The following is a 24,885-nucleotide window of genomic DNA, read 5'->3' on the forward strand; positions in this document are numbered from 1 at the left end:
TGTATGGTATAGCTTTTTTGTGGTACTAGAGCTGCATCAATGTTTTGATGTTTGTATCAACAGTCAGTCATGTGTTTTATATATTGATTTATCTGCTACACACACGATAGCCTGACTTTGGTTCTCTGTTGGCTGTGATCTGGAAGTAGATATGCTTTTCAGTTTGAACAGGCTGTTATATAGGAAATGCCTGCATATCAGAATGATAACAGAAACACACAGTTGTTGTCATGAAACACATAATAATAATAATAATAATAGAATTTAGCACCTTTCACATAAATTAAATTCACAAAGTGCTTCACAAAATACAATCAAGCAATCAAGCAACAATAAAACATGCAATCAGTAAAAACAAAGGCAGACAAATAAAACAAAGCAACAAAAAGAAAGTAAATCATATAGCAAATACAGGCCAATGAGGCATCAAACAGAGACATACCAGGAAACAAGCACTGGACAATGTAGGGTGGAACAAAGACCATTTTGAAGAGATGGGTCTTCAGATGTGTCTAAAGAGACTGCAGACCGTAAAACTAATGGAATAGAGTTCCATAGTGTTGGAACCACTTCAAAGGCAGGATCACCTTTTGTTTTCAGTCTGGAGCGGGGACAGACAGTAGGTCCTGTTCTGATGGCCAGAGGGACCTACTGACAATATACACCGTTCAGCCAAAACATTAAAATCACTGACAGGTGAAGTGAACAACATTGATCATCTCGTTACAGTGCAATGTTCTGTGGGGATCCCTGGGTTCTGACATTCATGTGGTTTCCACCTGACATGCTCCACCTACCTAAACGCCATTGTAGACCAGGCATCCCCCGTCATGGCAACAGCACTCCTCAGTAGCTGTGGCCCCCCCAGCAGGACAATGCACCATGCCACACCACAAAAACTGCTCAGGAATGGTCCGAGGAACGTGACAAAGAGCTCAAGGTGTCGACCTGCCCTCCAAATTCCACAGATCCCCATCTGATCAGACATCTTTGGGACATGCTGGTACCCCACCTCACAACCCACAAGACTCAAAAGATCTGATGGTAACACCCCGATGCCAGACACCAAGGGACACCCTCCAGAGGTCCTGTGTCCATGCCTTAACAGGTCAGAGCTAAGTCCAGTCCAACGAGGACCCACCGTGGATCGGGGGTATCCCTCAAAGGTACGATCAGGTTGGTATCTTGGGTATTTGGAGGTCAAGTAGCATCCACGTGAATTCTAGGACCCATGGTTTCCCAGCAGACCATTGCATTGTAACAAGATGATCCATGTTATTCACTTCACCTGTCAGTGGTTTTAATGTTTTGGCTGATTGGTGTATGGATGGAAGAGATCACTGATGTATTCAGGTGTCTTACCGTGGGCGGCTCTACATGTGAGAACGAGTATCTTAAAGTGAATCCTGAACTTGATGGGAAGCCAGGTTAAAGAAACTAGAATGGGATTGAAGTGGCTTGACCTGTTGGACCTGGTAAAGCGTTCTGGATTATTTGAAGATGGTTCAGAGAAGATTTGTTTAGACAAGTAAAGAGGTAAGAAAGCATGGATAATCATCTCTAGCTCAGGACAGACCTGAGCTTTGCAATGCTTCTTAGCTGAATTTAACAGAAGTTTAGGTCAGTGATTTAACATGATGATCAAAATGCATGGCCTGATCAAAAATAACACCAAGATTCCTTAGATTTGACCGTATAGCTGACGAAAGGGACCCAATACTCTTTGAAGCAATTCAGTCCGAAGCAATTCAATCTGAAGCAATTATCAGAGCCTCTGTCTTGCCACATGCTGGACTTTGAATGATTTTAGGACGTTCTACATTTGATGCTTAACTAATATGTAATGTTTCAGTGTCATTTCTGGTTGAGTTGAGGAGTTACAGCACAAGACCCTGAACAGTCAGACTTCCACCTGCGTTGTGTTGGATCTGTGGAAAACTGGAGTCCAGTGAGTGATGCAAAAGAGCAATTCAGTGGGATTAACTTCAAGCAAAGGAATCGAGTGCTGCTGCTTCTGTGTGACAGGAGAAACTCCGATGGCTTAATAAAGTTCTGGACTAGTGGAAATGTTTGCATGTGGAAAAAGCGCGCACAGTGAAAAGTCTGATCAAATCTCTCTCCTCAGTTAAACTTCTGAGATTACTGAAGCGTAATGATTCTCCCGTATCCCTTTTCCTGAAGGAGGGAACGCTAATACAAACATCAACTCCTCAGCTTTTCCTACTTCACACAGCTGTGTGCCAGGAACACAAAGTAGCTCTGATTGGAAAGCATGACGTCATCGATAAACTCAACACAACAAACACTTTTGTTCTTCAACTGTGTTTATCTTCTTGTTCATTGTCTCTCTTTTGAGATCCAAGAGTTTTGACTGTCATGATATCAAATATAATGTAGAGCTCACAAGAAAATTGTTGTGTTTTTGGCCACCTGGACAGGCTCCTATGAAAAAAGAAATATTCCACTAACAATGAAATTCCTTCCCTTCTTGAATGCCTCGAACCCCTTTCAGCTGTAACTGTGTTGTTTTTCCAAAGACTTAAATATCAAGACTAATAACATCATGGACTAATAACCTGGCTGGTTCAGTGGGAGAGGAAAAGGTTGCACCGTGTTCCAGTTTTGACTTTAGAGTGCTTAGTGGAAAGTGAGTCTCCTACCTGCACACAGTAATGCCTCGCTTGGATTTGAAGACAGTGTAACCAGATAGTATGTGCGGCTTAGAGAAGAAAGCAGCGTGAGCCAGCTCAAAAGGTAGGGTCAGCTTTCAGGAATGCCATCGACGGAAAGTGGTTAGAGTTTTAAATTTAATGAAAAGTGTAGACACATACATGTACGTTTTAAATTTATAATGTGTGCGTAAAAAATGAAGGAAAAATGTTCAGGGACTGGCAAAGTATGATATGTGGTGAGGCTGTTAAACATTAATCATTCCAGACATTTTGTCATTATGGTGCTGTGTGTCTCGTAAAGACAAACACCCCGTAGAGTCGAGAGTCACTTTTTGGAGCAACTTGCTGCATACATTTGCATATGAATGAAGAAGCCTCCTTAATGCTTAATGTGGTACATGAAGACAAGTACGTTGGTATATAAATAGTTTCTAATTAATCCATTTATTGGCTTAATTAGAGAGCTCATTAGCATAGAAGGTTATGTTTAATATATCATTTCTGATTATGATGGGGCTTTAAAGGGATACTTCACCCAAAATATGATTTGAATCCATCGTATATCAATTACACACCCTGTTACGTTGAATTTGTGCAAATGAAAGGGGCCCTCATTCAGCAACAACAGAACTATGTCAGAACATCTGTTTATACACTCATACACAGCTTGTGTATAATCCAAGTCTCATTTTTCATGTCATATGCTCAGTCTTTGCAAACTAGAATGTAGAGGCTCATGCACACTAGTGGTGTAAGAAAATATTGATACGTTGAAATATCGCAATATTTCGTTTTGCAATACTGTATCGATTCTCAAAAGTACTATATCGGCATGTAATCAGTAGTTTTAATGCAAACATTTCTGGCAGTGATTATTTTGTGTGTTGTATTTAACCCTCCTACAGCTAGTTACCAGCAGTCACACGGCCATTTGACTATTCCACTCCACCGAAACAACAAGATCTCGTAAGTGTAAAAGCCTCGGCAAACTCTGGAATGACATACAAATGCAGATTACACTGTTCTTCTGTTCTGACAGCATAAACATAAACTGTTTACACAGATTATATGCGTAATAGCAGCATGGTGTGTTCTTTATACCATGAGTTTTCCATAAATTAGATTCTTTTGAAAAAAAAAAAAAAATCATTTATCGCTTTGCTTAAAGTATTGCAATATATCGCAATATATCAAATCGTTGCCTCTGTATCACTATGTATCGTATCCCTAGATTCTTGTCAATACACACCCTTGATGCACACCTTCATAACTTGTAGACAGGTGCGTAAGAGAAAATTGTCCATAGGTGTAGAGAGGAGATGACTGCAACAGTCTTTGAATGGCCTCACCTGAGCATGACATGATTGTGCCAAGTGGGACATGCTCCTAGATCAACATGCCACATTGCGTTCCTGGACCAGCATTGCAATCAACTATTGACAACAGCGCTCTGACATCATCAGTGTGCTGATGCCAGGGTTAGTGAGGAAGGCTATGCTAAGGAGTAAACTTGCCAATAAATGACAATATTAGCAAGTTAGTTTGAATGAACCAGGTAACCAGGCAGGCTATGCTTACGTTTAAGCTTACCGTAGCCCATTTAAAACTTGTGCGATCTGGGATCATTTTTTGTTGACCCAGGACCATCTTCATCATCTTCATCCGGCTGATCCAGGAACATCATTCCCATGTTCATTCTAGATAACTTGTTTACGCTGATCTTGGACCATCATTGTCATGTTGATCTCGAATAGACTTGCTTATGCTGATCCAGAACCATCACTGCTATCTTGATGTCGACATAAACATATTATCCAGAATCCACGTGGCAATGATGGTCCCTGATCAACAAACAAATTATTCAGGGTCAACATGACAGAGTGGTCCTGGATCAACATGAGCGCAAAAATCTTGCAATCTTGCAAAAATAAAAAAGAAAGGTAAGGTAAGGCAGTAAAGACAGAGGGAAATGTGTTAATCACACATATTTGCAATGGAAAAATTAGATTATCCGTACTCTGTGTTAGCAAACAATATTGTAGCCTATTGGCAAGCTTACATTAACAGCGTAGTCTACCTACTTAGCTTGCTTTAGTCTTTGTCTTAACAAAGACTAAAGCATTTATTATTTGCACAAATCAAGATCTGAAGACACAGTTGGTTTCACTCAATGGCCAGCTTGTTACAACTGTGGAAAATTTTAAACACCTTGGTACAGTTCTGGACTCCCATCTGAGCTTCTCTGGAAATAAGTAAGTAGAGATGTTCATAGCGACTCTATCTTCTCAAGAAACTCAGTGGCTTTGGTGTTAGTCAGCAGATATTAGAATCAGTGTACAAAACTATATTTGAGAGTGTTTGAACTTTTCACCTCTCTGTCTGGTACGGTCATCTTACCCGTACATCCAAGAATAAACTTTCTAGCATTGTAACGATGGCAAGTAAAGTACTTGGCAATCCACAAAAGCCCTTCACCCAACTCTTTACAGAGAGGATGAGGAAGAAAGTGAGTATCTTAGCAGATAGCTGCCACCCTCTCTTTAGCCAGCTTGAGCTCTTGATCTCCAGGAGGCGCCGTAGAGTCCCTCTTGCAAACTAAAAATGTATTTCATATGTCCTTCATCCCAAGTGCCATCCAAAGTGGCTGATGAGTTTTAAACCACAGGCAGACAATGAGCTGATGTGATGTAGTAAGTGTTTTGTAATGACTTGACTTATTGACTTGTCTGCTTTTTACAGTGTTGTCTTTTGTGTTGAGCCAAAGACAAATTTCCAGTCATGGTGGACAATTAAGACTTATTCTATTCCTGACAAATTAAACATTACATGGAGTGAGTAACTGATATACAAGCTGCTCACTATATGGGTTTGTTATAACTCTGCCTTTAATACTGAGCCATCAGTGTGTTCGTATGTCGGAGTGTGTCTGAAGCAGTCATAGCTAATGGCTCATATTAGCCATGGAGAAGTAGGAGGAGGCCTGAATAGCATTAATTTTCTGCCTATGTTGAGAAATGTCTGATAAACAGCTCTACTGCTACAAGTTGTCGGTAGGTTCAGCATTAGAGCATGTGCTTGGTGTGTAGCCTGTGAACGGTTGCGCGTGGCTCGTCAATGTTGATGATCAGTTCCCCGGGGCACTGAGTGGCTCGATGGGGCTGAAGGGCGCTGTGTCCTCTGGGATGGAGGGGTATAAATGCTGGAGCCTCTGGTCTCTGCTTCCTGCTGCCTGCTGGAGTGGGCATGAAGAGCAGTGTACGCAGGGGTAGAAAGAAGAGGCTTTACGAGCTGGTAAAAGGTACCACAGGTGAGGCACTGCAAGAGAGGAGGTGAGGCTCTGTGTAGACGGAGGGGTCGGGGTGAGTTTGTGATGCAGCTTGTATGATCCACTTTACTAAAGAAGGCAGCGATTGTGTTTTAATGTTGTTCCTGTTTATCCTGCAGTTGTGATGTTAGCAAGTGATTACATGTAATATTGGTGAAGACAATCAGCTCACTTTTTACACCAACATCAAGCAAAAAGTAGTGAACTGAGTGATAAAGTTTTTTAGCTTTTCTGCTCCGAAGCTGTCAAAGCTTTGCAATCGAACGTCTCTTCTATGTGGGTCACAGGATCCACCATGTTGGACATTGATCTCTGCGCTTTGATTGTGGCACAGGAAAGCAGGTCACTGATTTCCTAAACTGTCAAACTATCAATTTCTCCTCTGCCCTAAAGCTCTGGATCCCAGCATAATTAAAACTGTAGGCCATGGATGGAGGATGTAAAGCATGCAGAGGTGACAGAGAAGATTTTAGAGGATTACATGACAAGCTTTTTTAACTTTGGTTGAACAGTAATGGAGGGATATCAAACTTAAGATCATTTGTCAATCAAATGTTTTACTTTAAATTTGAAGGACGCTACAGTGGGGCTCTTAACCTGTGAGGGAATAAAGCAAATGGCGATGAATCCAGAGTGACGCTAAACTAGTGATGGGTGAAAACGAATTCATAATGTTGCAATGTAGTGCAGGCATTGACTGTACAGGCGAGGACCGATTACATCAGACTCGAGTTGAAACCTCCACCAGCCAAGGCACAGAGCATTCACATGCTTCTTAGGTAGTTGTTTTTTCCAACTTTGGTGCTTTAACTTGTCATGTGGAAACAAAATGGACGCAACAAAGATGATGTGTTGTATGTATAAGGAAATAGATCAGATGAGCCATGAAATATGAGGAACTCATTTTTCAGATTATTCCAACTGCACATGAATGCAGCACAAAGCTGTGGAGATAACTGGGATGTCTGCTACTTGCCCTTCAAAGTTGGTCAGTGACATTTCTTTAAAAGCGTACTGACCCACATACAAGTGGGAAGCTGAATCAGTGAATCAAAATGGATATTTAATCTTTATGTAAACTTATACATGATGGCTGGTAATGCATTGAAGAGAGGTTTTGTGTGGCAGGCAGCACTAGCTGTTGAACTTACATGTACTTTAACAGAGTGTCATAGAGGAACTTGACAGGTTTGATACATCTACACGTGTCAACTTGAACAAATGGAAACTGTAAAAAGGATCAGTCCGCCCATCACTACTGTAAACATGAATGAAATCTTTGGGCAGAAACGTGACTCTGTGTATTTTACTTTGCTGTTCATCAAACATTCAGTGACTCCCTGCATTATGTAACTGCGGCTGGCAGATAATCGTATCTGCTGGCACTGCTGACATTAGCTGGACCGGTGCATTTTCGTCGGTGCCTGAAACACTGAGCAGAGCGATATCACAAGAACTAATAACATTAGGCAGCATTGTAATGGCAAGAGGCCAGATTGGACCAGCTTTGTACTGGAAGACTGTGGAAACAACCGCCCTCAGAATGCCATTATGCATCGCTCAGTCATCTCTCTGCTTGCTGGTATCTGCTCTGCAATCATACCATTTCCTGTGGTAAATGGTATGTTGTTGTTTCAGATGTCGTTACATTGGCTTTATTTAATCATTTGATTTTTTTTTTTCATCCTCCCTCTTGTCTTCATCTTTGTTGCCTGAACACCTTCACTCCTTTTGTCATATCGCTCCCGGCTCTTGAACCTCGTGCACCTAATTCTCTAATGGCCAACTCTTTGCTCCTTCCTCTCCCGACATCACCCTCACTGTTCTTTACCCCCATAAACCTCTCCACATGTGTGCTCCCTTCTGGTTGGAGATTGCAGAGTGCACTGTAGCCCCAGTTGCAATGGAGGACAGTGACCATGAGGCTCACTCTTCGTCAGACGAGCAGGACTCCTGCCCTGCCTCCCCTAATCACAGCAGGGAGCATAATGATGAACAGGTACCACTAACACCACCCAAACCCCCCTGAACTTCCTATTTGATTCCCCTTCTAGTGGAAGTCTTTGACTGATTTGATCCATTTAACTTTACCTGATCAGGGTTCCCGCAGATCCTTAAAAAGTCTGAGAAGGCATTGACATCATTAATGTAAAAAAATAAGGCCTTGATCCAAATGGAAATGTCTCAAATAATTTCTTTTAAGGCATAAAAATGCCAAGACATGGGAAGTAGGATTCATCTTTTCTTCACGTTGCATTGTAAAATCTAACATCTATTTTTGTTAAATAATTTACCAAACACCTCTCACATTGATGTCACCAGCTCTGGAAAGCAGAACACTCATATTTTGTTTCTGGCAGTGATGCTCAGAGGTTCCACTGTACAAATTCAACAAAACAGGCTTTTTAATTAAGATTTTTACAGCATGGCTGAAATGAGTACAAGACAATACTTACAAAGCTTGGTGTATTTTATGCAAATTTTTTCAAACTCAGCATGATGGGAATCAAAGCAGTGGATTTCCACTTGCAGAGTGAGAAACACCAAGAAAAACCGCCAACAGTTGTGTCCCAGTGCTGCTCTACCCTTGTCTCTGCCATGTTTAAAAAAAATTTCAAACATTTGAAGTTAGGGCTGTCAAGCGTTTAAAAAAATTTTGGACACCATTGTCCCCTGTCTTCTACCACCAAAACTGGTCTGCAGTCCATTTCAATCCATTTTCTAAGTCGGTCACAGGTAGACTTACTCATTTTGCGTCTGAACACCTGGTCAAGTGTGGCTTGATGAGGCTGGCTGCTAGCGCTAGTATCACAGCATCAGAGGCTGTTTTAGCTCGGGCCTCCAGGTTTGCCAATAAATACTTTGCGTTGAGGTGATACTTCAAGCTTTCAGACGCCACAGAAACAAGTGCTCCTATCAACACTTCCATCTGGGCATTTTTTAAATGTAAATGTTCCATTCACGGGGCCAAGCAGCATCGTCTCATCTGCCTCCATCATGTGACAAAGCCACCGTGGCCTTCAATGACACACCAGGTCAAAGGGCACCACAGAGCACGATTAGCAGCGTTAATTTTTTCAGTGATTAATTAATTGAAATGAACGCATTATTTTGACAGCCCTATTTGAAGTAGATCATCTAACTTTTTAGTGGACCAAAAAGTCACGTTTTATTTTGCAATGAACATTTGGGCAACATTTTTCCCTAACCTTAAATAATTTATGTACGTTTTTTAATGCGACCAACATTACATTAAAAAAAAAGGGCTTTGAAAGTCTTCTAATCTAACTTGCCTAAAGCTGTGGGAACCCTGCTTGGTTAGCATCAAGAAGAAGCAATAATGTAAATAGGTTTTTTTCATACAGACCAAAAGTTGCATCTTCACGTGTCCTGTCCCAGCAGCTCACACTACTTTTACCCCTCAGCTAATGCATAGTGCATAAACATGACACGAGTGCAGAGTCACAGTATGGGCTTACAGCTGGATTTAAATGGCCTCATTGCTTTCTGAGGGCCACTACATTATTTATCTTTGTGCTTGCAGAGCAGGGAGACTTTAGTTTGTGGTAACTGGAGTCCAGAATGTACAGCAGCCTACACTTCTGCTGTGTATCCTCTTACAAAGAAAAGCTCCACTTTGTTTTTAGCTTTGTGATGGTGCAATTGGCAATCCAAGAGTGAAGAATAAATGTATGTGCCCCTAAAGTCATGAGTTGTCCTTGACCTCTTATAACAACCATAAAGATGCCTTTTGCTTCACATTAGCTCTGCAAAATTTATGAAGTGGTCAGGAAATTTATAATCTGTAACGTAGGAAAACCTCTCTCTGCTTCCAGGAATGTACAGCTAAAAGTTTGCCCAAGTATTACAGCTCATCCAGTGTTAGTTTTATAGTAATGAAATCACACACAGATCCCCTGAGATATATGGCTGGTATTATTGTTCATCTCTAACATCCAATCCGTCCTTGTTAATGATGATAGAAAGTGATTACCCGCTGAATTATCCCCTGCATGTTGCCTAGTTTTCATCACCAGAAAATACTGCAACCGTTTCTAAATGTGTGCATTTTCCACCCCCTGGATCTCCTCCCCCTCCACATCAACACCGGACCTTTCCTCTACCCATCTTTGCCTCCGCCTTCTATTTTCTTTCCACCCGTTCCTCTGCACCGCCTCATCCACCCCCTTGAATCGTGGCGTCCCTCTCTAGCACTCAAGCCATTCAGACGACTCAGAGGTGGAGAACATTATGCAAGACCCTCACCACCAAGGAGGGCACAGCCACCACCACCACCACCATGACCATGACCACAAGCACCACCCCCACCCCCACGACACTGAGCCTCATGAAGCAGACAGGGGAGCTGAGGGCGAAGACCGCCCCCACACCCCATCATTTTTGCGTCCTCCCGTGGCGGGCAGGGCGCAGTCGGATTCAGGTTCAGAGCCCAGTTTACCGCAGAGCAGAAGTGTGGAGTTTGACTTGCCGTGCCCTGTCAGTCCCACCAGGCCCAGGAGTCCCTGGGGTCGGTTTGACCCATACAGCAATAATGAGGTAACACAGGGAGGGACGACAGAGAAGATGAGCACCATCTGTGTGGTTTAGCTCTGCTGTCAGGGCGATGCTGCTGTGTGCTGTCATGTGTTCATCTTCAGACTGATGAATGCAGTTCATGGGATGTATAGAAGTCCAATGTGTTGCTTTGTGTGATTAGAAATAGGTTGAATTTTGGTGGATCAGGTTATGATTTGGGCTCTGTGATGGTAGCAATGCTTTTCACTTGTCTTGTGTTGTTGACTTTATTTAGGTGTCAAACCTTTGTCGGAAAGTTGATGTGATTTTAACATGGACTGATAACAATGTTGTTATTTTTGGGTAATGTGTGCTTCCCTGATGTATTATTTAATCTTTCTGTTTATTTTTTTAGGACCAGGACAAGGAATACGTGGGTTTTGCGACACTGCCAAACCAGGTGCACCGCAAGTCAGTGAAGAAGGGATTTGACTTCACGCTCATGGTAGCAGGTAAATCCTTGTTTGGACATTAGCAGACATTCATTCCTAAGCCCACCTCTTACTTTGAAGAGACTGCCAATTATAAAGTCTTAAACCTCGCTCTTTTCATCTTTGTTGCTCTTTGTTTGAAGGCGAGTCTGGCCTGGGAAAGTCCACCCTGGTCAACAGCCTCTTTCTCACAGATCTTTACAAAGATAGGAAGCTGCTCAATGCTGAAGGTGAGGACGCCTCAGAGTTTGTTTTGTTTGTCTGTTTTCTTTTATAAACATTTGTCCTTCAATATGCCACGGCTGATTTTAAGAACAGTGGTCTGTCTGTGTCCTTTCCCCAGAGCGAATCACACAAACAGTAGAAATCACCAAACACACAGTGGATATAGAAGAGAAAGGTGTCAAACTGAAGCTCACCATCGTGGACACCCCTGGGTTTGGGGATGCTGTAAACAACACTGAATGGTAAATGTCAAACATCTTTGATTAAAGACGTATTTCACTGCTAGAAAGAGGGTCATTACATGCAGCTCTATTCAGTAGAAAGACACAAATACTTTTGAAAAAGGTGCTATATGACCAGAGGACAGAGAAAAAGGGTTGTGTGGGCACTGTGCTGCACCAAACTGATAAACTCTCCCACTGGTAAATGACATACTGTGCGCTCCAATCCCCATACTACCATACTGTATAGTATGCCAGGGAATGATTTAGTATGTCTTAGTACATAGTATGTCAAATGCCAGGATGTTCTCCTGCATCCGATCCAATTTTGCAGTATGCAAGCCAGCATGCTCTTCTGGCTACTCTGACCCACTCCAGCTCTCCAGGTTGACCTCTGCTTCTAGTGAGCTCGTTTGTTATATCTCCATGGTAACAGATATTTGCGTAAGATGGTCAATGTTCAGGCCATAATGTTATGAGACAGTATGTCCCGATTGTGTGCATACTGCATGCATCAGTACGAACTTTTTAAGGGCAGCTGCAGTACCTACTATAAGTAAATAGAAGAAGTCTGTGATTCAGAACGCACCCATAATGCAAGCTTGACTGTTTTGACACAGGAAACAATATGGCGGCCAGCTGGTAACTAACAATCTTGAATTACAGTTAAAAAGTTAAAATATGTCTCTGAAAATATTTGAGGCAAGAAAAGGGTAACACAGTAACCAAATCTTGGTTCATATTTGATCAGCGCAGCTTAGTTTTATCATTTGATCTCAGTTTTTACAATATAGAAAATAGTATGGTGCCCACTTCCTGTTCACATATTCTCATATTACAGGTAAACGGTGCACTAAAATATGTTTCTGAAGACATTTTAGGTGAGAAATAGACAATACGGTAACAGAATCTTGGTTTATATTTGATCAACACTGCCTAGTTTTATAGTTTGAAGTGGTGAGCATACAAAAAATACAGAAGGACAGTCCGTAGTTTGAGCAACAGCCCTACAACCAACTCAAACCTGGTGGATGATGCATTTGAGGTGGGAGATAAGCAGGGAAATCTGGGCACTGGTAAGATGGAGAGAAGTTTACCACAGTTCATTTACACATACTGCCCACATTGTTATGATACAAAGCTGGTTGAAAACAGGCAAAGTATTCCTTCCTGAAACTCCAAAATGACTCCATTCACAGATCACAGCTGGATAACTTCATTTTAGTTCTGTGTTATAAAAGTCTTGTGCCGTACTTCGTCTGTTGCCTCAGAGACTGAATGTCCCCTTGTGTTTCTGCTCTAGCTGGAAGTCAGTGGCTGACTACATCGACCAGCAGTTTGAGCAGTACTTCAGGGACGAGAGTGGCCTCAACCGCAAGAACATCCAGGACAACCGTGTACACTGCTGCCTCTATTTCATCTCACCCTTTGGCCATGGGTATGACAGATTCTCAGTGCTCTCTTAGGGATTAGTTAACCTTCTTTCTTTCTTTTATCACCACTAATTATGGAGAATATTTACCAGTTTTTCCTGCAGTATGTGATGTCTGCTAACATTTGCATCCAACCTGTGACTGCCTTTACTTTCCCTAAATGGCGTAGTATATCACAACATTTCTGCATGCTCATACACAGCTTTTCCCTGCACACACACAACCACCTGAGTAATTGAGATTTATCACAAATGTCTAGCGCTCCAGTATTTACTTTCAGCACATTCAGCCCCATAAATTGTTAATACAGGAGGCTCTTGCCCGGAGTTAAAGCAGTTCTCGGCTGCCTTCAGGTGAATTTACATCTAGTGCAGAGCTCTCTCTCTAATCAATTGTTTGTGCTGATGTGGTGCTTTTTGCTGCAGTTGTGCACATGTACCGTTCCACATCACTGCGCTCATTAAAGAACAAACATGCTGTAGACCTCAAGTAATGCTGCAGTACATTTTATAAGTCACAGAGATGGAGGAACTGCTCCCTCTGGTGATGAGCTTCAGACATGACTCATCAGACACCAAGAGGTCACTTGGAGAGCAAACCTCTGCCACAGCTGACTGACCAGTGACTTCGTCTTACGTCTTACATTTAAATCAGTGTCTTCAGGCTGCCAACAAACAACTACAGTCAGGCTAAAAACAGGTTTACTGGTAGATGAAGTGATACATTTTTAGCTTTCTTTATAAAATATTTAGCGTACTGGCTTTACTGATATCTATAGGTAGTGTGTTCCATAGCTTTGGAGCATAACTAGCAACAGCCACATCCCTGATTTTTCTTTTGGCTGTTGCTGTGAACCTCCGATAAACCAGCAGCAGATGATCGCAGTGTTCTTGAAGGCAAATAGTTAACAAGGGAGTTAGCAATGTAGCCTGGTCTGAACCAATTTAGGCTTTGTCCTGTATATAAGGAGGAGGACCCTAAAAACAGTTTCTAAGTGTTGCGGGATCGAGTGCAGAGCATCTGAAACTGAGCTGATGTGCTCTCTCCTCTTGGTTGTGGTTAATAGGCGAGCTGCAGAGTTTTGAGTGTCATGAATATTTTGTCCAGCAGCAATCAAAGTTCAATTTAGGACTAGATGTCACAATCCCTGATGCACACACTTGAAACTATGAGTGGAAGTGAGAGTGCCGTCTGGGGGTCAGAGTGGGAGCCAAAGGGTTACATGGATAGAAAAGTAGGAAAGAGCAAAGGGTAGATAGAAAAGTAAGAAGGAGCATAGGGAAGGCAGAGCCAAGGAGAGATGTCTGTGGGGACTGAACTCTCACCCAGCGGACTGAGCTGTACACTCTGCCTCCCCCTACTCCCTCATTTTGATGAGGGGGGAATGAAGAAGAAACTAACAGGAGAAAAATATACAGCTGTACCTAACTTTAATCAAGATGGAGTTTAACTAGTCAATTGGTGTTGCACATACTTAGAGTTGGAGACATGCTTGGGGAGGGCGTGGGAGCTTAAGGAGGGTAATCATCGTGGTCATCAGGTAGGTACCCTCCTTCACTGGTGTTTCGATGGTAGACCCACGACACCTTCAGAGGACTCCTCTGCTTTCACTCTCCCGAAATCTGCTGTTGTTGGTGGCAGCTCAGGGCCCAAGTGGTGTCTCTCCTTTTAATTCATAGCCACTGGCTTGCCTGTTCAGCTGCACCAAAGAGGGCTTTGATGGCCTGACATTGGACTCGGCCCTAAATTCCCATTTCTTAAAGCAGCCTGGTGGTTGACAGGCTGTTTAAAGCGGCTGCTGGGCATCCAACAATAAAAGAGACTGCACAAACAGGCTGCATACATAACAACCTCAAAAAAGATCTGAAACAAACATCGGCATATTTCATATCACAAGATATAATGCCATTTCATGTTGAAAAGCCTGGCTTTTTAAGATTGTGTGATTGGTCCAACAAAAAGATTTGGTTAAAGACATGTTTTTTTGATGGTTAAGACTTTCAGACCAATTCCAGGAAGTTCTTGATGGCTGTTGTCAGAACAGGAAAACAGAGAATCAACTGGCAAAATAAAATGAGCTGAGGAGGCACATGGGTAGAGAAGGAAAACAAATGTTTAATTGACATTTGGTCTGACAGTTTTATCAAGAGTCAGCTGGAAAGAAAAGCTCACAAAAATTTAGACACTTTTCAGTAATTTTCTGAGAGGATACCAGAGGATAGCAGAGGATAGCAGAGCAAAGTCTACAAACCAATCAATTGCAAATATCGGAAAACACAGCTAACGGAGGTGATGACAACAGGACATAGGCATGACATGTAGAGTTAATTAGTGCGCTGCATAATTGCAACGTGAAACCAAAACTAACCAGTGTAACAGAAATATGAATGATGGTGATTCCAATATGTTTTAGTGCCATTCGGAGATTTTAAAGCATATTATAATAATTATCAGGATAACATTGTGAATCACAGTTATTCTGGCCAGGATAAATATTGACGTGAATTTTTTATTTCGTCCTTTGCCTAATTGTATCTCAATGTACTTAATATGCACGGATGTTTCCTGTGTCTTGTAGCCTCCGGCCTTTGGACGTGGAATTTATGAAAGCTCTTCACGAGAAGGTTAACATCGTCCCCATCTTGGCCAAAGCAGACACACTCACCCCCAGTGAGGTCAAGAAAAAGAAAATCAAGGCAAGGCTCATCTCCGTCAATAAACTGTTGATATGTTCACGTGTTTCAGCTCCTAAATGAGACTGTGATTACATACATGCTATTTCTCCGTCATTTGTTTGGCTGCAGATCCGAGAGGAGATTGAGCAGTACGGTATCAAAATATACCAGTTCCCCGACTGTGACTCAGATGAAGATGAGGACTTTAAGCAGCAGGACCTTCAGCTGAAGGTAAGAGACCGAGCCGTCTGGTGTCTTTTCTTTCTGCTCCTTCTTTCCAGTTTCTTTCTTACAGTTTGGCATTTGCAGGCTGCAGCACTACACTTTTGTTGTCATGTGCAAAACTGGATGCACACATGGATCATTCAATTATCAAGAATTCACGGCACAAATAGCAAATATATCATCATATGTTTAATTATTATTTTTAGAAGAATTTAAAGTTTCATACACTTTTTTGTCCTGATCACATGAAAGAAGATTTTCCAATTAACAAAGTGTAGTGATGTAAAATGAATGTACAGCCCATATAACACAAGGCCTTGGCAAAACTAACCACACTCTTGATGACTCAACCATTTTTTGCTCTGCTGGCATCATAAGCTGGCAGCGAGGACGCAGTAAGTGTGCCATTATATATCTCTTTGCTTCTGTCCTTGAGTAGCCACTGATAAGAGCACTGCGTTAACTGCAGCAGATACGTGACTAATGGGAATGAAAATGGGAGAACTGGAACAATGTATGAGAAGTTATGATTCATTTAATAAAAGTATGGAGGGTAGCTTTAGATGAGCGTAAGCAGAAATGAGAAAGAAAGGCATCACAGCACTGCGGAGGCAAATGTGGAAAGATAGCAACATAATTAACACATCTGCACTGTACCACTCACTGGTCACACCTTAACTCATCCACACCCTCCCCTAACACATATCTTTGACACCTTGTTATAATTTACGGTCCTTTTCTGTTCTCCCAACAAGGAAAGCATTCCCTTTGCAGTGATCGGCAGCAACACGGTGGTGGAGGCCAAAGGGAAGAGGGTGCGAGGCCGTCTGTACCCCTGGGGCATCGTAGAGGGTAGGCGTGTTCTCCAACTTCATCACGAGTTAAAGAGTGACTTTGGTATTTTGGTATTTTCCCATGTTCTTGTGTCTGAGTGTGACTAATGGAGACAGCTATTTTTGAAATAGGTCCAGTATTGAGCGAGACTGCTGCAGCCGGGAAACAAGCTTCAATGTAATCTCTCAGGGCAATATTGCACCGTCAGTTTATGTCAACTAAAAGTGCTTGTTTTTGACAACTTTATGGAAAGTATCCCAACAGAGATAGACCTTTTGATTGAGAGTAAGAGTAAAGAGTAAAATTTGTTTAACTAGAAACAGACCTAAATTCACTATTGTCAAACTCACCAGAGTCCATTTAAATAAACAGTAATTTTATCATCATAAAACACACTTTATTCAGAGTTGATGGAAAAAAAATCCAAAGTTCCAGCCAAAGTATGGAGGACATGCCAGCTCCCTAAAGCTGTCATGCCAAAACACCCCCAAAAATGGTTTCTGTCATTTTAGTAGTTCATATGACACTTGTGTATGTTGATAAGTTTGGTCATAACAGGTAATTTGATGTCAAAAAGATTAGATAGATTTATGTCATGATTGACAGCTGTGTGTGCCAATTGGTATGCTTGCTATCGGTGACGCTGCATGCTATTAGTCAGGTGTATCGGAGGCAACTCAATACCAGCAGAGATCACTACTTAGAATCAGAATTTCGAATTTATTTCAGTCTGCAAATAGAAATAAGAACATCATGTATTAATCTACAAATTCATGTAAATAAAGCCACAGCCTCTCACAGAAAATGGCATATAGTTAAATAGTACAGTGCAAACATTACAATAAGGTAATTTAACATGACCTGGGCACGTCTGCAGTCCGAAAAAGGTGTAGGCTAAAGCTACAGCTTATAACACCTACCCTTTTAACAGCATATTATATGTAGCAGATAACAACAAAACGAACCAACTGCACTCTGGCTCGAAATGGCGTCACCAGTGCAACATGGTAGCGGAAATGGAGACGTGTCATCCTTCTTTATATACAGTCTATGGTTCCAACAATCACCAACTCTGATTTGGTTGAAATAAACCTTTATTTCACCCAGTTAGGCATGGTTGGTTTGGCGATAGCGATTTTGGGGCTGTTTCTGGTTAAACAAAAATGATCTTACACTTAAACAATAAGGTCGACCTCTGTAGTGATCCTTTCCATAATGTTGTCAGACACTTGGAGTAACAATCTGAGCCTGTCAGTGGCAAAACAAGTACTTCCAGTGGGCGTACATTGATGCTTCACAAATGCCCTGAGTGGTTACATTGCAGCCTGTGTCTCTGCTGCCAGCTACAGCCCTCTCACTCAATACTCGACCAACTTCAAAAACTGTTGTTCCCATTAGTCACTTAAACACAAAGACATTAGAAAATATGGTCCAGGTTGAAAAATACCTAAGTAACCCTACAGTTAAAGAATGTAAAACAACTCTTTAAAGATGCTGCGTATATATTGTATTGACTTGGATACAGTAAAAGTTGTGTATGTTCTCATTGATCCGTTGCCTACATGATTCACTTCAGTTCATGAATCAGCTGTTTTCTGACAAATGCTAAATGTACTGGTGAAACTGATCCTCACACTCTGGTTTGCAGTGGAGAACTCTGCACACTGTGACTTCGTGAAGCTGAGGAACATGCTCGTTCGCACACATATGCAAGACCTGAAGGACGTGACCCGGGAGACTCACTACGAGAACTACAGAGCCCACTGCATCCAGAGCATGACCCGCATGGTTGTGAAGGAACGCAACCGCAAGTATGCTAACACTGAAGCAAGCAGGTAGACCTGAAGCGTAGAAGTACTATTAGACATTGTAATGTCAAGAGATAAGAAATTTAGAAAACAGAGACATTTAAAGAACACATTTTTGAAGAGAAATCAGTTGAAAATAATTTAAACATTTTTTATGTTTTTTATATTGCCATAGTCTGACAGAAACACAATATGTTTGTCTGCTGCCTAAAGTTTTCATGTTCAGTGTCTTTTACAGATCCTTAGAGCCACGTGTAATGCAGTTAAATCCCTCAGTTACTACCATTAGCCAGTGACATGTCAGGTCCACATACACAAAGCATTTTAATCTCACATTTTGTGATACAAAGACTGTGATCATTTTTCCCAAAACAATCTTTAAACATTAACTGTTGAACTTCTCTGCAGTAAACTAACCAGGGAGAGCGGCACAGACTTCCCCATCCCCGCTGTGCCCGGAGTGTCAGACGCCGAGACAGAAAAGCTCATCCGAGAGAAAGACGAGGAGGTACAGCATGTCGACCAACCGCCGGACTCACACCACCAACACGATCATGAGTCCGAACATACTCCTGCCCACCATGAGCACTCAGACCCTCAGCCCAACGCAGAGACACATTTACATCTCAGAGAAATGCCTGATGAAGCCCTCTGAGTGTTGTTAGCTCACAGATTCTGTTTGTCCACACACTTTCTTTGAAGCATATGTTTTCTGAAGCTGACGATGAGTAGCCTCAAAAACATGAATTTGTGTGATTCTGCATTCAGACCCTGATTCCCTCTCCTCACAAGTCCTTTGGACCTTTGAACTGTGGGCAGGAAAATGTTTCATAATCCCACTTCAGTCGCTGCTTTTAACCCTGCGTTGGTAAAAACCTGCTCCATGGCAGGTTTTACACTGTCAGAGTGGTGCAAACACTTACACAAAGTATTAATAATGTTAGAATTCAACAATGATTTTAATTCCCCTGCAATTGTATTCAAGGGCTAAATCAAATTAGCATGAAATATGATATAAATTGTTTTCTGGCATTGTTAGAGTAAATATAATTCCTTTTAGGCTGCTAATATTTAAATTCTTCACAGTCCAGTCACTGAGCAGATGTACATAACTGTACATGGTGTTCATTATAAACGGTTATCATCTGTTCATGGTGAATAATAATAATAAGACGTTATCCTCCCCGTTTCTTTCCCCTTCTCCAGTAAATCTATTTAATTCACTAAATAAAGACATCATTTCTCCTCAGTTGTTTTTATTTTTGTTTTTGTTTAACCATCTTTGGTAAGAGAAGAGAATTCCCACACACTCTCCTGTTACTTGCATTTTTTTTTTTTTTGCTTGTTTTCAACAGCATAACAACTGTAATACATTCAGAGTGGAATACCAAAATACAACAACTTGCCTGTTGTCCATTTTTAACCCCCCTCTCCCCCGACTTGCAATAAAGTTTAATGAAATACTAGTTTCAGTCATTAGAGCTCCATCAGGTGAAGTGACCTGAAGAAGGTCAAAGGAGCATGTGTATTGAAATAAACGTCATTGCAAGTAATAGGACAGTGTGCAGGAATTCTCTTCTCTTACCTATGGACATTTTCCTCATGCACACCTGTCTATAAGTTATTGAAGGTGTGCATGGGCCTCCACATTCTAGTGTAACCAACATTAAAATGTGGTGAAACATGATAATAGAGCTGCGACGATCAGTCATTTAATTGATTCATAGGAAACTGTTTGTCGTTATTCAAGCAAAAAAAGCAAAATATTTCATGTGTCCAGCTTCTCACATGTGAGTCTGTTGCGTTTATCCTCTTACATTATATGCTGATAGCAGTTCCCTGCAGTTGTTCAGCACAGGTCACGTGATCTAGAAAGAAACTCACTGATCCCTGAGTGTTATCAATTTGTTGTATGTGCAGTCATGTGTAAATAATCAGCTTGTATAAAGCAGCTGCATTACCATGAATGCAACAGTAGACATGTAAACTCTGGTACTAACGCTCATCTCATCTCTCCCCACAGTTGCGGCGGATGCAGGAGATGCTGCAGAGGATCCAGGATCAAATGCACACTCAGAAAGACGGCTATTAACACAGGACAGCACCGTGTACATGCATCTCTGTAACGGGGATAAACAAAATTCAAATAAAGAAAAACCACCTAGGAAACCTTTACTCCTCCTCTAGAACATTGGCATCCTGACGTGTCCACCCAACCACCGCTCAACCTCATCAACAGCACGTTACACTTGGATCAGGGACCTGCGCGGAGGTGGTAAGATGTTCTGACATTTGCAGCTTCCCTTTATCCTCTCTGACATTATGGCACCACTGCTGCGACACACTCGACCCTCCACTTTACTGTCTTCTGTTCTGTCGTAACTTTAATTAAAAAAAGATGTGTTTGAATGAGCTGTCATGGTAAGAAGGGTGGAATCGCAGCGATCTGATTTCTCCAAATATCTGAACTTTATGTAGCCACATGATCACAGGGTTGTTTTATTTTTTACATGAGGTCTGATAGGAGGTTTACATGTGGTGACCTGCTCAGATTTTTTTAAGCACACTTTTCTGGTGCAAGTGTTTATTTTTATTATCTCTATAGGTCAACATGCATACTGTAATAATTTAATTTTCTATAATTCACTCATAAACCTTTGTTCTACTGTTTATCATATTGTATGTGTTCCTGGTTTTAATTTAAACGACACTGCTTGACTTCATGTACGGATGATTGTTTTATATAGATTTCCTGTCAGCTGAGGTTACTGCAGGTTCATTTGGTTTAATCTTAAAGGGGAACTTCACTCATTTTTAAAATCATACATGTCATTTCTGTGGTCTAAGACAGTCCAAAATGGTAAATATGAACAACTGTGATGCAATTTGTGATGTCATCAAGTGTAAAGTCTGGAGGTGCTCTATAGACAATGAATTGGGAGCCACGGCGTCCAGATTTCTCCTTAGTCATTAATTCAAGGGCCACACAGTTTAATACATTCAGTATCATACTTGTGTTTGGCCATGTCATCAAGCTAGTTTGCTGTCTCTGTCAAGTAGCAGTCTGTAGGTCACTCACTCTACAGCAGGAAGCTGCACTTCAAAATAAAAGCTCTGTGCCAGAAATTCACTGTACTATAATCCAAAGTGTGCTTTTTACAAACTTGACATGTTTGGAGACACTTGCGGCCCATTCTGAATGGAACCACGACCCACCAGTTTGGAACCACTGTTCATTGAGCACTGAGCATCCAGGGTAGTGTTCTGAGTATAGACCGAATCACAATATTTGTTTTCCTATCTTATGGGGTTGAAAACCATTGCGTCACATATATAAAACCAAACAGCAATGAGCAAACGCTGCCTCACTTGGTTAGCTTCTAGTCACCTAAATTTATATCAGTCAAGGTGTGCACAGTATTTAGAGTATTGTTACCACTTGAACTTGCTGTCAGACAGCCATTTCTGACATGAAACTGACGCCATTGTCTCAAATACACCAGACTCCATTAAAAAAAAGTCATTTTGCAGTTAGTGTGTAAGACAAAGCAGTAAAACTATTCCAAATTTAGCATACACGTAAGCTGATACTGATATTTTTGGTGGCTAAAATAAATTTTGCTGCAGCGTCTGCGCACAGCAGTATATTGCTTAGTTTCTGTGCCACTAAAGATGCTAGCAAAGCAACACAGTACATAAAATAAGCACAGCAGAAACGTCAGGTCGGACCAACATGTCAAACTATCTTTGAACATTATAGTTATTGGCTGAAAATGACAAGAGAAAGAAAAAGTTTCAAATTTCACATACCGTAAAACTTCGATTAATAGCCTGGGCTATTATTTTCTTAAATCACTCAACAGGCCTCTATATGAGACAGGCTTTTAATTCCTTTCACACAAAGCTGCTGCGCTGCAAAGAGATGTCGATGCTGATTGAAACCAGTGTGAATATTACTTGTTTAAAATTTTGGTTTCTGTAACATATCAATTATGAAGAAGTTACCACTTTTTTTGCGTCACTCTTGTCTTCTTTACCAGGTCGGTAAATCTGAATGAATTATTCTCTGGTGCTCATGGTTTCAGTAAATTGAACTGAACGATTGAATTGTAGAGAACCTTACAAAGCTAACAATATGTAGCATCTTCATATTGAAGATGCAACATATTGTAGCATCTTCATATTGAAAAAAGTTTAAACATTTATATTTGTATGCACGATCTATGTAGCTAAATAACGTTAGCTTTAGCAGCTAGCAAACAACCTGGTTTTATACACGCAAAGAAGTTTTATAAAACACGGCAACCAGACCAGGCTTCTAATTGAGACAGGCCTTTATTTGTCAAACTGTGCAGCCACGACAGGCTAGTAAAAGAGACTGGGGGTTTGACTGGGACTAGGCTTTTATTTGAAGTCTTACTGGAGCTCCGCAACTCAAATCAGTTTCCAGTTGTCTACCCAGAATTAATGGTTGTTGTTGTTAGCAGGACGAGGTGCTCAAGATATTTCGGTCTATATAGGTACATTCTCTGTTTCAGACCTTGTTATAAAGAAGTAAACAAACATTCTGTGGGTCCACAAAATCAGTCTCCTATTCATGTCTGTGGAGCAGCTCCTGTATACTTGATTACATCACAGTCTTAGACGTATTTAACACGTAATATTGATTAAACTTTCCTAGACCACTGAAATAACATATGGGAATTCTGAATATATGTGGTGTTCCCCTTTAATGCGAGGGTTCATTTAAATTTTGTTTTACTAGTGTCTGCATGTTTATCGTACAGTAGTTGCCACCTCTGCTGCCTGACAGCATGGATGTTCGTGGCTCCGCTCAGTGTTGGCCAGTCTTAACTCACTGCAGTGCTTATTGCCATATCAACATTTAAAATAATCCAACTTTTTACATAACAAAGGAGTCGTTATTATTTGGAGAATCCCCCCAAAGTCAGTTTATCTCATGAAAAAAACACCAACAGTTCTCATGCGAGAGCTGGTGACACCTGTTACATGTTAGAGATGTTTCGGACTTTGATAAGACAAGACCCTTGATTTGCATGAGGTGAGTGTCCGAGGGAAGGGTCGCATCAAAGGCCATGCAGTGTATTTATTTTTGCATGTGTTGTGTGAAGGTTTCTCAGATTGCAGATCAGTTTAGTGATCGTAAAGGTATTTATGGGCAATGAAAATATGTAGCTACTAAATTGTTTGGGGGAAATATGTTGACAAGAGGTGGATTTTATTTTTAATGTTTTGGTTGGTTATAATTATGTCCTCGGTTCAAGGGAACCCACATGTTGGATGTGTTAACCTTAATGTTTATCTTGTAACCAAAGCCAACAATGAAAAACTTAATTTTATGATTTTCCTTTTCAAAGTGTGAATTTTGTTTTGTACTGACATAAGGAATATGAATTATCAAAGCCAAGAGTAATGAACAAAATTATTGGATGAACTTGATTTTCTTGCTAATTGTTTCTATGTTCCAGACGTTATTTTGGAAATTGGATGTCTCTGCCATGTTGTGTGACCTTTGTTATATAAAAAGAACATTCCTTGAGCTTCTGTCCCAGAGTCAGGTATTACTTTTGTTTCTGAATTTGTTTTATATTAAATTTGTCTTTTGTTATTCTACTTTTTGGAGTATATTTATGTAATAAATTTATAAATGAAATGTGGATGGAGAAGACAATATGTACAAATTCTAATATTGTAATAAAATATGAATATAATTTCATGGCTCCATCAGACACTGGGTTTTGCTTTTATGTTGTAAAAATGTACGCAGAATTGAAAGCTTTGTCTTAATAAATATGTTTCCCACATGAGATTTTCCGCCATTAAATAATGTATTAATGGTGACATAGTTTACAGTAAAATTAAGGCTTATGTTTACAGAGTTCTGAATTTAGGACAGATGCTTCTTTGAGGCCCATGTCGCACCAACCCCTCAGGTGACAGTGATTAACGGCTGAAGTGCTATACTATTGTATTTTTATGCAATTTTGAACAACATACTATACTATGACGTTTTTAGGCAATTTTGAACGACATGCTATACTATGACTTTTTTTATGCAATTTTGAACGACATGCTATACTATGACGTTTTTATGCAATTTTGAACGACATGCTATATGACGTTTTTAGGCAATTTTGAACGACATACTATACTATGACGTTTTTAGGCAATTTTGAACGACATGCTATACTATGACTTTTTTATGCAATTTTGAACTACATACTATACTATGACGTTTTTATGCAATTTTGAATGACATACTATACTATGACGTTTTTATGCAATTTTGAATAACATACTATACTATGATGTTTTTATGCAATTTTGAGCAACATACTATACTATGACTTTTTTATGCAATTTTGAATGACAATACTACGGCGTTTTTGTGATATTTTGAGCAACATGATATACTATGACGTCTTTATGCGATTTTGAAC

At 40.7% G+C, this 24,885-nt stretch overlaps 1 protein-coding gene across 5 annotated transcripts in view; it reads left to right on the forward strand.

Moving 5' to 3' along the window:
• septin4b (septin 4b) overlaps positions 1 to 24,161 on the forward strand; it is a 39,089-nt gene extending 14,928 nt beyond the window's left edge. For 2 of the 5 annotated variants that reach the window (XM_078167118.1, XM_033631385.2), the window contains exons 2-11: positions 10,928 to 11,024; positions 11,147 to 11,233; positions 11,347 to 11,470; positions 12,753 to 12,887; positions 15,461 to 15,578; positions 15,687 to 15,788; positions 16,538 to 16,634; positions 18,265 to 18,427; positions 18,833 to 18,932; positions 20,448 to 24,161. In XM_078167118.1, coding sequence (XP_078023244.1) covers positions 10,928 to 11,024; positions 11,147 to 11,233; positions 11,347 to 11,470; positions 12,753 to 12,887; positions 15,461 to 15,578; positions 15,687 to 15,788; positions 16,538 to 16,634; positions 18,265 to 18,427; positions 18,833 to 18,932; positions 20,448 to 20,516 — 1,092 coding nt within the window. In that variant the 3' untranslated portion in view covers positions 20,517 to 24,161. Of the gene's footprint in view, positions 1 to 5,880; positions 6,002 to 7,870; positions 7,997 to 10,209; positions 10,555 to 10,927; positions 11,025 to 11,146; positions 11,234 to 11,346; positions 11,471 to 12,752; positions 12,888 to 15,460; positions 15,579 to 15,686; positions 15,789 to 16,537; positions 16,635 to 18,264; positions 18,428 to 18,832; positions 18,933 to 20,447 lie in introns of those variants that run through there. The other 3 variants (XM_033631381.2, XM_033631380.2, XM_033631383.2) reach the window with 3 other exon arrangements.
• Positions 24,162 to 24,885: the final 724 nt, after the last annotated feature.

Source organism: Epinephelus lanceolatus, chromosome 4, assembly GCF_041903045.1.
Source record: "Epinephelus lanceolatus isolate andai-2023 chromosome 4, ASM4190304v1, whole genome shotgun sequence".
NCBI classification, from domain to species: domain Eukaryota; kingdom Metazoa; phylum Chordata; class Actinopteri; order Perciformes; family Serranidae; genus Epinephelus; species Epinephelus lanceolatus.